Raw genomic sequence first — 18,641 nt, 5'->3', positions numbered from 1 at the left:
ATTTCTGCAGCAGCTTGAATCAACATTCACACTAAGTAGATTAAATAAATATTTTAAACAGCTTCACATCAGTTCAGTTGGTGCTTTGCCACCAAAAGAGATTACTGTAAACTTAGGAACAAACTTCTGAGTTTGTGGGTTTTGAAATCTTGGATACAGGATTGTGGACATTGATTTACCTTTGAGACCTATCTGCAGATTCTTAATTCTGTTTTTCTATTTGCTAATTTCCTTATCTTTCCTCTGATCACCACTGCTTATCTCCTGCTTGCATTGATTTTATTTTTTTTTCTTGATTTCTTGACTTGATTTAGTTCATGTGTTTTATTTCTTTTTTCTTAGTGAAAAGTGTTTAAGGCCATGACTGTACTTATTGAATAGAGCTTTGATTTATCTCATAAGTCTTTCTAGTAGTGTTCTCATTTTTTTATTGCTTGTAAAATAATCTCATTACATTATAAAATTTCCTCTTTGTCTTAATATGTACTTAATAAGATGTTTTATAATTTCAAGTTATAGGAATAATTTTTAAGCTTTGGGCATTAATTTCTAGTTTTGCTACATTGCAGTGTTTTAGTATTTATGAAGGGTACTCTTAATATAATGATTTTTTTAAAAAATGCTTACTAGAACTGACATTTTAAAATAAGTAGTATCTTTCAAAATGTGCTTACTCTAACCATGTTTCCATTTACTTAAAAATTTCTCAGTCTCTTTTATTAGAATTACTTAGAGAGTTTACCTCCGACTAAAAATGAAAACAATAGTTTCTTTGCTTTTTAGTTAAATGTTTCAGATTGATTAAAAGCAGGGTTATTTAGCTCTTCACCTTTCCTGTCTTTCCTGGTTCCAAATGTTGAATGATGATTTCTAAAAAGCAAATCTACAGGCATGTAACAAAAAACTCAACACCACTTGAAAGTTTTTCTTTTTATTTTAAGTTATAGTCTCAACCCTCCACTCTCCCTGAGAAAAAGGAATAAAGAAAATTCAATTCCAGATTTTAAAACAGTGGCTTTATTCAGAAAAGTATCTTCTTTAATCCTTCCCCTGTTTTACTCATGGCACACTCTGATGCATTATAAAAAGAGGTTTTGTTGCCTTATTGACCGTCTCATATGATATCATTTATTTTATGTTATTTACCTAAAAGTCAGTATTTGATTTTGAGCAGCAGTAAACTCAGGGGTGCCATGTTCAACTGAAAGCTAATCTGCGATACGGTGCTCCCTAATGTCACTCCAGTGGTCGCTTTCTTGCTTTGGCTTTGACTGGTTCGGATCCATTTTCAGAGCCTGGGTTTTCTCCAGAGGGAAAACTACCTTTTGGGAAATTATAAACAAATGAGGCAAAATAGGGAAAGCATTTTGAACTCTGAGAGAGAACATCAAGTTATACATTTAGGCAGTACTTCTTACAACTTTAACCTGAAAAAAAAAACGATAAAAATTACCCAAGTTTAACTCATCGATCTCTCCTATTCTTTTGAAAAGTTTCTTTCTGAGGTAGTTATGTGACCTCACTTTGGTTTGTTTCAGTCATCCTGTTCCTCCCAGGAGAAGTTGCATCAGTTACCATACCAACCAACACCGGACGAGTTACACTTCTTGTCGAAACATTTCTGTACCACCGAAAGCATCGCCACTGAGAACAGATGCAGGAACACGCCGATGCGCCCCCGTTCCCGAAGTCTGAGGTGTGTGGGCCTGGCTGAAAACCATTACTTAATTGGATTCTCTATTTTCAAACATTTTGAGTGAAGACTTCGGTCCTTTAGTTCATGTGTGTGTGAACTGACTTGCAAACTATTACAAATATAGCATGATGTTTCCATGTACACATAATATTGTTAATGACGACTGAAAGGCATCTTACAATTTTCCTTTTCAGTTCTCACAATTTGCTGATTGCAGCAGTAGTAGTAATCATGATGGTCTCAGAACTACCTATGAAAACGTCTAGTCACTGGAAATTTCAAGGCAGTGCAAAAGCAGTTAATGTTGTTATGTTAAGAAGTAACAGCCTGGTGGAAATAGAACAACAACAAGAATAGGAGGATTTTTTTAAATTCCAGATTTCATATTACAAAATATCTTTTTATTCTTTCTTCCCGTCATAAGTCTTACTTTCACTAAGACTGTGAACACATTTTTAGGAGTTTGTGTCACCTGAAGTTTGTGGATGCCAAATGTAGTCCACCTGACACTGAATAGGGCCAGTTTTACTGTGAGTTTGTTTCTTTAGGAAGCAGAATCTAAAACAGAGCTTCTTGTTCAGGATGTTTCTCCGGGAGTGCTTTTGAAATTAGCACCTGTGGAAGGGAAGGGGGAGGCAGGATTGGGCAGAGGGAGAAGTCCAGCAGCTTTAGCCAACTCCACAGAGAGCTCGGGAATGACAGGACTCAGCAGAGTTGCTCCCTTGGCCCAAATGTGCCTTCGTTTACATCCCTACCTCAGTCATTGTGTCCCTCACTGGATATGGCACCCTGGGAAAGACTCAGCCTCAGGCGAGATGACTTCTTGCAGCTGATGCCATCCCTGCAGGGACTGACAGCTGAAGGTTTCTGAGGACAGCACTCCCAGCAGCCGGGCAACAGGTCCTTCTTTGAAGGAGGGATCAGGACAGGGCATCACCTTGTCCACTGCAGTATGAGATCTTGATGCTATAGAATTAGTGAACTTTGATATCTTAAGGTTTTATTATATTAAAAAATAGCTTGTTTATTAGGTGGTCAGTTGAATATCAAAGTTTAATGAGAAGCAATTTGCCTTTGTACTTTTTGTCTTCACTTAGTCTCATAAGCTAATAGTAAATATAGCCACACTAGATAATTGTGAGACATGTTAGATTATTCTGAGATATGAAATTAACAACTGGTTTTACTATTTCATCTACAGGCACCGTGTTTTACCACATGGGTGCCATTTTTTGTTTTATTAAAGGAATTCCTAAGATGCGTAGTGTAAGCTATATCCCTTTAGGAATATAAATAGACTGAAGTTGCACAACTATATACCACTAGGAAGGAATATGAACCTACTATTGAAAGAGTAAAGAAGAATGCACAACAGTTGTATGCCTCTGTTTCATATTATACATAATGCCTACCTCAGCATCCCAGATAAATATTTGCTAGGCTAGCAAATGGATTTCAATTATGACACCTGTGCCATGGAAGACTCAGACCTTTTCAGTGATGTGTGGCAGACCGCAGGTGTATGGTAAAAGTGTGAAATTACACTGTTAAACGTGTCCTAGATGTTGCTGTTTGTAGCTACCCTATTTTGTTTTATTTTGTGGTTTGTTAATTGTTTTCCAGATCTTATGCAAGCTCACACTATGTGCAGAATATAATTTCAATATACAAACACTTTCTGAACTAGTATTGTATTGTAACTATGATGATTTTGTGGCATTCCACTTCTTGAGCTTTCTTTTTCAGTCCTATTCAGAGTGTCTCTGTGTTTGTGGGAATGTATGTGTGCGTGTGTACTAATGACTGATTTCATAGTTTATTATCTAATATACTTTTCTTACAAAGGTTGCATAGTACTTTTGATGCAGCTGACTGTTTATAAATAAAAAGCTTATTTTCATTTCATGCTGTGGCAAGTTTAAAAGGGTAATTTGCTTTACTTGCAGCCCTGGACGTTCTCCCGCCTGCTGTGACCATGAAATAATTATGATGAACCATGTCTACAAAGAAAGGTTCCCAAAGGTAATGAATTGAATTGAAGATGCCTAGCATCTAAACGAACAGGCAGCATAGGTTTAGAGTCTGTAAGGTGGTTTTGTTATGGGAAGTAAGGTCCAATCTAGTAATGATTTGCATAAAACAGCTCCACAGTCTTCTTAGAAAGAGAAAATAACTTAAAAAAAATGGTAAGCTAACAACTGCTGAGAACTCGCTGTGCTCTCTCTATGCTGAGCTGGCTCTAAAGTGAACCTGCCACTTGTGCACCACACATGGGGAAGGCCTGGTGAGGTGCCGTAGGGAGGGTCTACTTTGAAAGGCCTCTAGACTGTGCACTTTGTACCCATGTTCTGGGCCTGCGCCATACTGTTAAGTAGAGACTGTTTTTCTCCATTAGAAGCCTGTAGATTGGTGTGTCATGAGAGTTTTTATTTCTTTTCCACATTACTTTTCTGTGATTTCCCATCTCTTTAGACATTGTATTTCTAACCCTATTAATTTAGAAGAGAAGGCACAGTTGTCGTGTTCTCCAGTTAGACTGGTAAAAGAACGTGAATTGAGAGAGCAACTGTGAAGAGTTGCTGCCAAGCCCTTGGCTGCAAGGACCTGCTCTCAGATGGTCCCATTAACTCACCTTGTTTCCACATCTTTCCCGCCAAAGCATTTCTGCACATTTGAGAAAAGGCCACTCTCCCATGTTTTTCCTGATCCGCCCCCACAGCCAGTGTTGCCCTAAGCTGGAGAACAAACGAAAATCTTTGGTTTCATAAATCAAGAGTAGAGTACTTATTATTTGCAACTAACCCAGCATTGATGTCATTGATTAAAGCTGTTTTAGCTATTTATCACATGTCACTTGCTCACCAGGGAAACAGATACTGACTGTTACCTAGTTAATGCAGGTTAGGATATTAGAGGGGAGGAGGAGGGAGGAAGGAAAGGGAGTCTCCCTGCATATATAATTAATGTAAGTAAGGAATATGGATTAGGCAGTGGGTGACCAGAGAGAATGAAATAAAAGTTGGAAAGGAAATTTTAGATTTATTTTACCAAGGGAGTCCCCTGGGACTTTTGCATAGGATGTAGCTTTTTGGGAAAAGAAGATGATATAAGATGTGTGCTCCTGGCACATTAAAACCTAGCCGAAAAAGATACATTTTTAGCTTAGGTCATGGAACTCTAGCAACATCCTGATGTTTAAGTACAAAAACATAAAGAAATATTTGATATTTTGGACAATCCATCTGAAAGAGCCCAAGATCTTAAATGAAAGCATAGCAATTCACAGATACAACTTGAGTTACTTGAAGAAGCTTACAGGGACCATTTTACATTTGATACAACACAGAAAAGGGAGATTATCATTCTGAAATATTGATTTCACTTTTGTGTCCTCAGATCTTTATTTCACATGCTGAGGCTGCTGCTTTTTTTAAGCAACTTTTTAAGAACAGTTTTAGCTTCACAACAAAATTGAGCAGAAGGTACAAAGATATCCCGTGTACCTGGAAAGGCTATGTATGAACACCCCCCCACATGCATTAGGGTTCATTCACCGTTTGTGTTGTACAATCAATGGGTTCAGACAAATGTCTGATGACATGTATGTACCATTATTTTATCAGAAGTGAGGCTTCTTTTAAATTTGATTTCTAGAATCCTATTTAATGACTTGTGGAGATCTCTGAAAATGCTATAAAAAATGTGATGGTCAAATTGTTTACACGTGTGTTTCCTCGTATTACATCTGTGTATGTGTGTCTTCGCTATATAGGCTACAGCTCAGATGGAAGAACGTCTAAAGGAAATTATCACCAGCTACTCTCCTGACAACGTTCTACCCCTAGCAGATGGAGTGCTTAGTTTCACTCACCACCAGATTATTGAACTGGCTCGAGATTGCTTGGATAAATCCCACCAGGGCCTCATCACCTCACGATACTTCCTTGAATTACAGCACAAATTAGATAAGTTGCTACAGGAGGTAAGAACCATGCACCATAGAGTTTTCTGATTTATTTTGCTTTTCTCTGAAAAAAAAATTCTTTTTTTTTTGCTTACAAGTTATAACCATGAAATGGAGTTCACATTCCAGAGAAGCAAGAAGAAGGAAAAAAAAAAAAAAAAAAAGAAACTCACCTGATTGCTACTTGCTATAAATTGATTCTGGTCATCATTTATAGTAATAGAAAATTAATATAATAACCTTTACAGGAACCTTGGTACCCAACAATCTATGACTCTAGGATAAGTGGATTGTGAAGGATTTTGAAGCAGTGATTTCTTCCCCCTTTAACCATAAAGTTATAAATTGCCTGAGTGTCTGTGTGTTATTTGATGATGCTATCTAGTTCTAATATCTGAAAAAGCTAAATGGAAAATTGCTGGCTTCTTCCAGGCTGTGTGTTCTATTAATTAACCTGCACGTGGTGTTGGGTAGTAAATGGCAACTTATATTTTTATTAGTGTCAGTTCTTTTTCTGACAAAATATCCAATTTCCAAAATGACAGATAAACACAGGACCTGTCTAGGCCTAACACTTGCATGCCTAGCACCTGATAACACCCAGGACGGGAAGACAGTCTGTATGGGGGAATGGAATGCATGTCTAATATTGCTCTTCTGACTGGAATTGACCAGCCACAGCCTACAAGGAAACCTATTTAGCCTATGTATTTGTATATATTGTGTTTCTGTATCTCACAAGGCACAAATTATGCCTGTATAAACATAATTATAGATAATTTTCTCTAAAACATGAATATGTAAATAATGGCAGAAAATTGAAGGAAAATATTAGCATCCTAATTTTTGAGAACTCTAACTGTCCTTGCCCCTGCAGAATTTAGCTGGCGAGATAAGATCCTTCTCTGGCTGGCAGCTGCTACTTTTCTCCCCTTTGCCATCTAGGCCTTCTATACTCTTTCCCAATTTCTCACATTGCAACTGACTGCAGTCCACTGAAGCAGTCCCTTTCAGACTATCCTCAGGGGTGAACACATTGTTTTGGGGTTTTTCTGTTAATTTCTTACTTGGCATGGACCTGTTCTCTCCCATAAACTAAAAGGAAAATGATTTTTACAGGAAAATGATCATATACTTGGGTTTCCTGGCAATGTAAAAATTGCTAAATGAGTTACATTACAATATAAAATTGCTGTAAGAATTGCCACATGCTTACGCTTAAAATTGTACTTAGATATCTCGTCACACACAGATAACAGTGGTGGACTGGTCCCAGTCCACAGGCTGCCCTTTGACTGCTCTACAGTAGAGTATAATGTCTCTGTGGGCAGGAATATTACCTGCTTTATTCACCTAGGATGGTGTGTGACACACAGAAGGACTTTAATATTTTTTGAGTGAATGGCTTCTGATACCCCTCAGCTCACTGACATCCTCCTTATTGTCATATCCACTGGACATTTTACTGGAATATTACTGCATTCAGCAGTGTTAAAACCCTCCTTTTCTCTGTCTTCCTTTTCATTTATTATTCTTGGGACATTTCTGACCATTTCTTCTCTGCCTCTTCCAGGGGTTTCTCTTCCAACACCTGTTTTCTATAAGTTTTCCCATGATCACATCTGTAGTCTACTCCTCCTCCTTGTCTCTTAGTCATCTTGTTGACTGTCTTCGATTAAAGGATAGACTCTAATGGCTTCAAATCCTTATCTCAGTCCAGTAGTCATCTTTCACATTTCAGAATCATGGATCCACCTGCCTGCTGAATCTCTTTCTACCTGGACAGCCCACTGAAGCAGCAGTCCCAACCTATGTAAAACTAGACAGCATTTCCTCAACCACACATGCTTCTCCCACATTCTTTTCATCTATTATTGACACCGCCATCTACCCAGTCACCTGCTAGAACTCTGAGAATACTAGACTCCCTCTCTCCCTTCGTCAAGCAACCCATTAGACCTCATAGTTTACTTCCTCAATATTTCTACAACCCTTCTTTCCTGTTCTACAGTCACTACCTGGCTCAGACCCTCATCTAGCTCAAACCCTCATCCTCACCAATCTGCCTCCCTCCAGTCTTAACTCTTCAAATTCATACTTTTATGCAGCTGCAAGATTATCTATCTAAAACTCTTTATTGGCTCTATTCTGTCCATAGGTGTAAACCATAACATGGCCCGTTGCTGTGCCCTTCGTCTCAATGCATTTAGCCGTAATGAGTTGTACTGACTTCTGCAGTCTCACTTTACCAACAGACAGGGGGCTCTTTGAGGAACAGGAGTCATCTCTAACTCTCTGGTGCCAAATTCAGTGCCTGGTGTTTATCAGTTCCTCAGAAACTGTGGAAGTGGGGAAGGAAGAAAATAGATATGACTGCATGCCAAAATATTCAACCTATTAGGATGTATCAAGTAATCTAATTCTGCTATTGCTTTAATCAAATCAGAGTCCAGAAAATGCTGGAAACACTAGGCATATTACTATTTATGAGAATATTTTGAAAGTATGTTTGCTAAATAGTGCACTTTTGAACAGAAGAGGCAGACACAGGAATTCTGTAGTCAGCCTCTGTGAGATACTCCTAATTCTGCAATTCCGTCCCAGGATATTACCATAGTTACCAGCTTAGTCCTGTGTTTTTCATTCCTTTATAGGCATGCCCTGAAAAGGGTAGGATTGCTATCCAAAGCTATTTACACTGAAATCCCCTACTTAATTTTGTTTCTGTGACAGACGCAGCAGATTGTTTCATGACAATTAAAATAAAATCTTAGGGTTTCACAGATCAGATCACGTGATGGGTCCTATTACTATTTTTAAAATTTGCTTATTTTTAAAGAAATTTCCGGCCGGGCGCGGTGGCTCAAGCCTGTAATCCCAGCACTTTGGGAGGCCGAGACGGGTGGATCACGAGGTCAGGAGATCGAGACCATCCTGGCTAACATGGTGAAACCCCGTCTCTACTAAAAAATACAAAAAACTAGCCGGGCGAGGTGGCGGGCGCCTGTAGTCCCAGCTACTTGGGAGGCTGAGGCAGGAGAATGGCGTAAACCCGGGAGGTGGAGCTTGCAGTGAGCTGAGATCCGGCCACTGCACTCCAGCCTGGGCGACAGAGCGAGACTCCGTCTCAAAAAAAATAAATAAATAAAATAAATTTCTTTTTTGGCCAGAGAAGCATGTATACTTGTGGCATGAAGGTCTTGTTGGGTATAAATAAGAATGGTTTCTTGTTTAGCTTTATAGATAAAGAGCTTCCTTCAGTCCTTTTGTAAAAATTTAAACTATTTGCCTAATCACATTTATAGTATTTTTCCAGAACATGGAGCTAATCCACTGCAGGGGGGCCTGCCCTTTTTAGATAGAGCCAAATTGTGGAACTGTGGAACTTGCCTTGATTTCCCCAAGATGCAGTTGTCAGTTCCCAACTGTGGCATTCTGTGCTCTGTAGGCCTATCTCCCAGCCATTTTTCCCATTGTCTGTCTTTTGCATAACCCAAGTAAAATCCCCGTAAGGTTTGAGCAGCTTAGTGCCTTTTTAAAGCCCTGAGGCCTAAGACAATTCCAGATGAATGCTTTTATGCCTCCATTCTTTTTTGCACTTACAGCAGTTTAGCCAAAGACAATAAAATACATAGGAAGCTCTAACCTACTCTCGAATCTGGGTCATGGTTATGTTTTATAGTGGTCAACCCTTAAAATACAGAGGGTATCCGTTAGTGTTTCCCCTTTGGAGCTTGGTGGTAACAGCCAGGAACCAATTTCTCTTCACGGGCTAATTGTGCCTTTATTTTGTGTTGTTTTAACAGGGCTCCTTCTCCCCACTTAAGTTAGTAGATAAAATACTGTTTGAGTTAATGTAAATTATATGTTTTATCCTTGGCTATGACTGATAATTCTTAGAACTAAGAAGTTAGAATGAACTGATTATGATTTTTGAAATTGAATTTATTTAATCTAAACTGACTTTTTTAAGTTTATTAAGATACAAAATTCTCATTTCTCTTTGAAGAGACGACCCAAAATGTATTTAGGCTTTTCAGATTTTCTTTATATTCCTGAATTTATAAACCAAAAATTACTATAGTAAGAAGAAAGCTCTATATCCTGCCCAAAGTGTTAACTAAGAAGTTAGGTGTTTTGTTTTTTTGTTGTTTGGTTTTTTTGCTTCATCTTTAAAGTTTTCTGTTTAGTTTGGTTGAGGATAAACCATAAAGAAGATGTAAGCATGTTTTTTGGCATTCACTGGATCTTCCAAAAATCTGTTTTTGTTGCAAAGCAAAAATTGGGAAGAAAATGTAAAGGCAGTTTCAATATTTGAGATGCATATATATGTGCATCGTTATATATGTCCTAGCATCCTTCCTGGGTACTAGGACGTGTCATTATAGTTACTAGTTGGTTTTCTTTGAACACATTCTATTCTACGATTATTCACCGATGATCATTTTTCCTTTTATTTTAATGTCAAAAGCTAACTGTTTTACTTTTGCCAGTATATGGTTTTTGTACCTGTGTTTTGGAAAATGGCTTTGGATTTGATGGTTTAAATTCAGCAGACATACTACTTCTGAGTACAATCATTTTTTATAAATTTGATCTCTGCCAGTTGTTTTCATGTGGGTAGGGGATTGGTCCTTGTCATGGTAAAGCACCTTCAAGAATGACTGTAAATGTTTATTACTGTGTCTGTGAAATTATATTATATTGTACCAGCATCACAATGAAATGTTATTTTTTAATCCTTAGAGGAAAGTAAATCATAAAAACAAAGATTAAGAAAGTCTAAAAGTGAACGTAACAGAGAAGTTTACATTAAAACCTCTAAACTTGTTTTGTGCCTGTCTTGATATATATTTATCTGATTTTTTTCAAGAAAATATTATTGAAAATTTAAATGACTATTAACAAACAGCTTTGCTCTCAGAATATTTATTGTGCTTGGGCAATATATAAAATAAAAATTTTAAAGATTTTAAGTTAAATTTTACTAAGTTAAGTGCCTAGGTATTATTTATTCAATGTGTGAAACTGAATTCACATTTATATACCCAGGTATAGGTTGAGCATTCAAATTCCAAAATGCTCCAGAATATGAAACTTTTTAAGCACCAACATGATAACACAAGTGGAAATTCTCTTACCTGACCTCGTGTAATGAGTGCACAAAGTTCTTTAAAAATATTGTATAAATTTACCTTCAGGTTATATGTATTAGGTGTACATGAAACATAAGTGAATTTTTGTGTTGAGACTTGGATCCCCTCCTCAAGATATCTCATTATGTATATGCAAATATACCACAATTTGAAAAAAATCCAAAAACTTGTGGTCCCAAGCATTTTGGATAAAGGATACTCAACTGGTATATACTTTATCCAGCTAACACTTGAAAAATGCATTGTACGCTTTTTATGTGTGATAATTAATTTATAGGCGAATCATATTGTGTATGTGAAATCTACTTCAAGAATGTGTTAAGTGTCCAGGATAAAAGCAGTCCTTCACTATGTTAGTCATTTCTTATGTCTAAGATGTTCTTTTTTTTTTTTTTTTTTGAAACGGAGTCTTGCTCTGTCGCCCGGGCTGGAGTGCAGTGGCCCGCTCTCAGCTCACTGCAAGCTCCACCTCCCAGGTTTACGCCATTCTCCTGCCTCAGCCTCCGGAGTAGCTGGGACTACAGGCGCCCGCCACCTCGCCCGGCTAGTTTTTTGTATTTTTAGTAGAGACGGGGTTTCACCGTGTTAGCCAGCATGGTCTCGATCTCCTGACCTCGTGATCCGCCCATCTCGGCCTCCCAAAGTGCTGGGATTACAGGCTTGAGCCACCGCGCCCAGCCTAAGATGTTCTTAACTGGAAAATCAAGGTTCTTGATCAGCTTCCCACTCTACTTGTACCGTGTGCTTAATGTGTCATAAACTTTTAATGTCTCTTTCATTCATGATTCACATTAAGCGCCCTTTGATTTTTAGCATAGATAATATATCAGAGTTTTGCAATTAAGGTTTAGCTAATAGAAAGATTTTGTAGATATAGGAGTTTAATAGTGTCCATTTATATACAGATAATGTCTGTTTATCAATCTTTTAACAGCATTTTCTAAATCACTTGATTTTTGAACATTTGCAGTGATCTAATTAGCCTGCTTTGCTGATTTTCTTTTCCATTTAATGAAACAACTCTGCATCATCACTCTCTTTATTGCTTTTTCCTAGGCTCATGATCGTTCAGAAAGTGGAGAATTGGCATTTATTAAACAACTAGTTCGAAAGATTCTAATTGTTATTGCCCGCCCTGCTCGGTTATTAGAGTGCCTGGTAAGTTGCCCCTCGATGTGACTACATTATTTATTGTTAACTGGGAAAGCAGTTACCGTCAGAAAGCTCCAGCTTCATTTGGTTTCCAACACCAGAGCTAAATGGAAAAAGTCAAAGGGAATTACAAGTTATGAATGTTTATGACGTTGATATGTGACTTGTCCTTTCTGATTTTAAAGAGGTTTCTAGGACTTTTGCTCTATTAAGTGATAGTCATATCATATTCTAGGCAAACTTGAAGTAGAATCATAAAATAATGTGCTTGACCTTTTCTCAGCATAATTACTTTATTTCACAGCTAGTTGAAAACTCTTGCTGTACCTCACTTTTTTGGAGTTGCCAAGATGCAGAGAAGGAATAGAGATAAATACAGAGATAAATAGTAACCTGTGATTTATAATTATTCTTTGTTTTAAAATGTGGCAAGTTAGAAAATAAGATGCTAACCATCCCATTTGGGAAAATACAGTAGAGCCTCATGCAGACCTGAAGGAATGAGACTTTTAAAGATGATTAGTTCATTTTAACAATTATATGTTTTTGACTGGGCATGGTGGCTCACGCCTGGAATCCCAGCACTTTGGGAGGCTGAGGCAGGCAGATCACCTGAGGTCAGGAATTCCAGACCAGCCTGGCCAATATGGTGAACTCCGTCACTACTAAAAATACAAAAATTAGCCAGGCGTGGTGGCACACGCCTGTAATCCCAGCTACTTGGGAGGCTGAGGCAGGAGAATTACTTGAACCCAGGAAGTGGAGGTTGCAGTGAGCTGAGATCACGCCACTGCACTCCAGCATGAGCGACAGAACGAGACTCTGTCTCAAAAAATAAAAAAATTAAAAATTAAAAATAAATACAATTATACATTTTTGGCCAGTGATCATTTTCCTGTTGAAAAGTTTTTGTTTTATGCAATTTTGATTTGCGGTTTCAGTTAAAACTGTGAACAACTATTAAGCTGTGAACATAAGAATTATTTTAAGGATCTACTAATATAGCATCAAAACTCACTTTTAAGTTTCACTGGCTATTAAAGTAATTATAACACCACATACAATACAGCTTTTCAGAAATACACACATACATACCTACATAATACACATATGGTTGCAGTGCTTTGGTCTTGCCCTTATTTTAACTATCATCCATAATAATTTATAATGGTGAAATAGTCACAGCACCAAAAATATATACTAGTGCCTTGTCAGACACAGAGGGAAAATCTTGAGGAGAAAGGTAGGGAGTTGGGAGGTGTAGGGAAGGGCTTTCTATCAATGGTGAGGACCCTTAGAATCATAGAATCAAACACACCATTTGGCATTGAGTGTCTCTGGAAGGCTAAAAGGAAAAAAACTTGGATGCTTCAGGGAGAACTGGGTGACTGGTAAATCCAGATAGAAGGGTTAGTTAACTTTTTACTGCCTCTCCTGTTGTAGCTTTTGAATTACGGACCACATGTTTGTACTTCCCACAATTGTTTAATTTAGGGGAAAGTTTCATTTAGCATTAAAACTTGTTTTTCTGGACAACAGATATGCTAAGAGCAGATCTTGCTTTAAAGGAGGAAATCAACTTTTTACAGTAATCACTCAGAATCAGAAGAGAAAAAGTATAGTTTCTCAAAGATAGAAACAAGTGAACTTAAAAGTAGCTTGAAATTGCTGCTTTCAAAGTACTCTTTAAAGCTTAGATGAAACTGGAGTTTCATAGTATTAGGGGATGCTTCCCCCAAGCTATCATCTTATCCCTATAGTACCCAGGCTTGCTCTGTCAGTCTTTGTAGTAAGTATATATGTAAAAGACTCTGAGTATTTACATTGGTTTAACTTTACTCCATTTACAGCAATTTTTTTTTTTAATGACCTTTAGAAACTCCAGAAAAAATCCAGGAAATATAACTGAAATTAATAACTGGGCTTTAAGGCAATAAGCATAATTGTTTACAACACATAAATCCATGGCATCCCTTTGGGCATAGAGGAAAAACCAAACTTGGTTTCTCCTGCTGTGCTCTCACAACATAATTCTGACACCAGTTATGTGGGAGCCCCACACAACAAGCAAGCAAGCAGTTCTGCAGCAGACGCCAGCTGGGTGTCCTCCAATTCCATTCCAACACTGTCTACCCAGAGATAGCATCAGATCCCACAGGTTGAGGGGTCAATTCCACAAGAGTGCCCCTACTTCCAGTGTCAGTCGCGAGCTCCAGATGGTTTGCTTGTGCCTCTCACCATCTTGCTGTAAACCGAGGTTCCTATGACCCCCTCTCTGAGTTTCATTAGCTTGCTAGAGTGGTTCACAGGACTCAGGGAAACACTGAAGTTGACCAGTTTATTATGAAATACATTAAAAATTCTACAGATGATGAGGTGCATAGGGTGAAGCATGAGGAAAGGAGTGCAAAGCTCCTTGGCTGCACTGCCTTCCAGGAAACTCCACACGTTCAGCTATCCGGAAGCTCCCCAGATGTGGTCCTTTTGGGTTTTTATGGAAGCTTCATTACATAGGCATGTTTGATGACATCATTGACCATTGGTGATCCACTTAACCTTCAGCCCCTCTCTGAAGTGGAGGTGAGGATGGGGCTGCAACTCCCAACCCTCTCATCATGTGATAGGCTCCCCTGACAACCAGCCCTCTTCCAGAGGCTACCCAGAAGTGCCCAGCCACCCGTCAACTCACTAGAATACAAAAAGCCACTTATTACTTTGGAGATTCCAAGGGTTTCAGGAGTGGTATTTCAGAAAACAGGGATGAAGACGAAACATACATTTGATAGTATCACAGCATCCATCTAGAGTATGGTGATCCTGAAGCTATTTATTACATATTAGAAGCAACAGGCAGCCACATATACACAAAAAATTAAATAGATAGGAAAAATATATTCCCGAAGTTTTATAAGAGACAGAGGCTTTAATTTCCCATTTTTCTTTCTTGTTCTTTACTTTATGTGAATAGTGGTAACTTAATTTTATAGTTAACTAATCAAAAATGGTAACTTTGAAGTTTTTCTTTCTAATGTTTTTGGATACTTCTATATTAAGAGAGTTTCCTGCAGCATTTTTGAGTAAATGCATTCTAACATTCCTTTTATTGCTGGTTGAGTGGAGAGAGAAATTGAATCTCAAATCTTCTGGATGGGAATTCCCAGATTTTACAACTTTGCCAGAAAGGCACAATTAAAAATCAGACCTGTTCATTTCTGATGAGCGAGATCTTAAGTGGAGCGTAGTACCTTCGTATTTACATTACAAGCAAATTGGAAATGATCATTATCTTTGGGTTACCATGTGCATAAATGTGTTGGCTTAGAATATGAATAGGCTTCAAATATGAAGTCAGAGTTACATACTTTTAAAATCCATTTGCCTCCTTTCTGCATAAGTAACTTACAGCCATGTATATCCAGCAGTTTTATTGTGAATGGGATTTATGTAATAAAACCTCAGACAATTTTGGCTCAAAGAAGTATCCATCTGTGTTTGTCTTCTGCTAGGAATTTGATCCGGAAGAATTTTACTACCTATTGGAAGCAGCAGAAGGCCATGCCAAAGAAGGACAGGGTATTAAAACCGACATTCCCAGGTACATCATTAGCCAACTGGGACTCAATAAGGATCCCTTGGAAGGTGAGTCCCTGGGTTGTTCCTATCTTTGACTTTGTTTATGCACCATCACCTCATAGAAGAAATCTTAAGTGGCAAATCTTTATTTTTTCCTCATGTTTTGGCTCTATCTATTGAAAAGTCCATATCTGGGGACTGGTTGCTATTTGAAGGAAATAGCCATAAATTGGGTCCTGAGACGTGACTGAACATGACCCATTTTGTGTCTACCTAGAGTGTTGGTCAAGGCCTTGACATCCTTAGAAGCCTGTCAGCCTGAGAATGCCAGAGTGTCCCAGAGGGTTTTGATTTCAGTCTTCATGAGTAGTTTTTCTCCTGCAGAGCTCAGTTGGGCTCTTTTTGAGAGTACTTCTAATTTTTAAAATGTTGCTAAAGACATTATCATTAATTAAACTGACATTTAAATTTGCTTTGGAAGTAATGCAGTTGATGGTAGATTACTTTAAATTGAGTACAGTATTCATAGGTATATTCTTGTTTACTTAAAGTATAAAACATAGTACTATACAGGAGAGCCAATAAAAATGTCTTTTTAAGCTTATAAAAGGATTTATGGGCTGGGCGCAGTGGCTCACGCCTGTAATCCCAGCACTTTGGGAGGCTGAGGTGGGTGGATCACGAGGTCAGGAGTTCCAGACCAGCCTGGCCAATATCGTGAAACCCTGTCTCTACTAAAAATGCAAAAATTAGCTGGGCGTAGTGGTGTGCGCCTCTAGTCCTAGCTACTCGGGAGGCTAAGGCAGAAGAATCGCTTGAACCGAGGAGGCAGAGGTTGCAGTTAACCTAGATTGCGCCGCTGCACTCCAGCCTGGGCGACAGAGTGAGACTCTGTCTCAAAAAAAAAAAAGTTGATTCACTTTTTAAAATAATATTATTAAATTAAATACAGAGAATAGGAAGCATCCTGCCAGTGAACTTTTTAAAATCTGATACTGGTAAACCACTCCCCTGACAACCTGTTCCTGTTCATGATTGTTTAGGATTGTTATTTATAACATTTAGTTATACACTCCCCCAAAAGACTCAAAAACTATCATTGACTCCTTCATTCAAAATTGTCTTCCCGGTTCATTAAATTGAATTTGCAAACAGTGTTTATCTTGTTAAATTGTTTGTAATGGTAAATGTTGGCACAGAGATTTTCCCATCTGAAGCCAGGGAACCTGCTGCTCTCTGCCCTCCTCTCCTGTTTCCCTGCTTTGTTTGCTCCTATGGCCATTGTATCTTTGCTTCCAGTGAAATGATGCATGCATTACTGTGAGATAATGCCAGATAAATTTATACTGTACTGAAAGCAATTCCACAACAGATTCATCACTTATCAGAGACTGGTGGCTGCTTTTCTGAAAAGTTCCCTGGGGAGAGATTTTCCCCCATGGCTTTTAAATTACCATCTTTACCTTTTTGAATCATGAGTCTTCAGAAATGGTTTAAATCAATGAAATAAAAAGGGCAGATGTTTAATGGTATTTAGATGAGTTTTAAAAATCACTTCAGGCATTACAAAATGATGCCTTAGCTTCCTGCTTCAAAAGCTGACTCTTGGTTCCATTCCATTACTACCCACTGCTTACAAATAATATGTATTTCTCAGATAATAGTTATTTAGCAGAAATTCTATTTAAAACAGAACCATCTTTTAATTTTTTTTTTATGAAAATAGTTGGAGTTGGGGAGGCTGTCAAAGTAGATTATAGTGACTCTTCACGCTGGTATAGTTAAGATTGCGTCAGCTCTTGAATTGTGAACCAAGTGAGTTCTTTAGTTTTCTTACCTGGCAATCACTGTAGGCTGAACTTTGGTAGGTGAATAATCTGAGGCCCATGTAGAAACTAGCTTTCTAGAGGCTCTAAAGAAAACATGAATAGTGATCTTTAACAAGTTTGGAGTTTAATCACTGGGAGTTGTGTTTTTAACTCTTGACACTTAATTTAAGATCTGAGGCTAGTTTTTGTTTGTTCTTTTGGGTGTTTTTTGTTGTTGTTGTTGTTTTTGGAGATGAAGTCTTGCTTCGTTGCCCAGGCTGGAGTGCAGTGGTATGATCTCGGCTCACTGCAACCTCTGCCTCCTCAGTTCAAGTGATTCTCCTGCCACAGCCTCCCGAGTATCTGGGACTACAGACGTGTGTCACCATGCCCAGCTAATTTTTGTATTTTTAGTACAGACGAGGTTTTACCATGTTGGCCAGGCTAGTCTCGAACTCCTAACCTCAGGTGATCTGCCTGCCTCCACCTCCCAAAGTGCTGGGATTACAGGCATGAGCCAGGGCACCTGGCCCTGAGGCTAGTTTTTAATCCATTTGTTAACATTTGAAATATGACTTCTCAAGGTAATTTAATAAACAATTGCACCACGGTGAGTGGATCACCTGAGGTCAGGAGTTTCAGAGTAGCCTGGCCAACATGGTGAAACCCATCTCTACTAAAAATACAAAAATTAGCTGGGCGTGGTGGTGGGCGCCTGTAGTCCCAGCTACTCGGGAGGCTGAGGCAGGAGAATCGCATGAACCCAGGAGGCGGAGGTTGCAGTGAGCTGAGATGGCACCATTGCACTACAGTCTGAGTGACAGAACAAGACTCCCTCTCTAGAAATAAAAAATAAACGATTACAGACTCTGATTGTTCTACATTTGTTTCCCTTTCCTGTCAGCGTCTAAATTAACATACCTTAGACCTGTCCTTTGAAGGTTAGGAATTGGGAGTTCTGGAGCTGGGCTGCCAGGTCGGCACCCTAAGCCTGCACTGCATACTGTGTGAACCTTGACCATCCAAATTGATGCACCTCTTTGTGCCTCAGTTACTTCCATAAAAATGAGATAATAGGCCGGGCGCGGTGGCTCACCCCTGTAATCCCAGCACTTTGGGAGGCCGAGGCGGGCGGATCACAAGGTCAGGAGATCGAGACCATCCTGGCTAATCTGGTGAAACCCCGTCTCTACTAAAAATACAAAAAATTAACCGGCCTTGGTGTTGAGCGCCTGTAGTCCCAGCTACCCGGGAGGCTGAGGGAGGAGAATGGCGTGAACCCGGGAGGCGGA

At 38.7% G+C, this 18,641-nt stretch overlaps 1 protein-coding gene across 4 annotated transcripts in view; it reads left to right on the top strand.

The window, feature by feature from the left end:
- The window catches only part of MAST4 (microtubule associated serine/threonine kinase family member 4), a 357,848-nt gene that overhangs the window by 282,339 nt on the left and 56,868 nt on the right, over window positions 1-18,641 (top strand). For all 4 annotated transcript variants that reach the window (XM_011959348.1, XM_011959351.1, XM_011959350.1 and 1 more), the window contains 5 exons: window positions 1,539-1,696; window positions 3,643-3,718; window positions 5,469-5,678; window positions 11,873-11,974; window positions 15,475-15,607. In XM_011959348.1, coding sequence (XP_011814738.1) covers window positions 1,539-1,696; window positions 3,643-3,718; window positions 5,469-5,678; window positions 11,873-11,974; window positions 15,475-15,607 — 679 coding nt within the window. The remainder of the gene's footprint in view (window positions 1-1,538; window positions 1,697-3,642; window positions 3,719-5,468; window positions 5,679-11,872; window positions 11,975-15,474; window positions 15,608-18,641) is intronic.

This window comes from Colobus angolensis, unplaced genomic scaffold (assembly GCF_000951035.1).
Source record: "Colobus angolensis palliatus isolate OR3802 unplaced genomic scaffold, Cang.pa_1.0 Scaffold49, whole genome shotgun sequence".
NCBI classification, from domain to species: domain Eukaryota; kingdom Metazoa; phylum Chordata; class Mammalia; order Primates; family Cercopithecidae; genus Colobus; species Colobus angolensis.
This window is presented reverse-complemented; position numbering and strand designations above follow the sequence as displayed.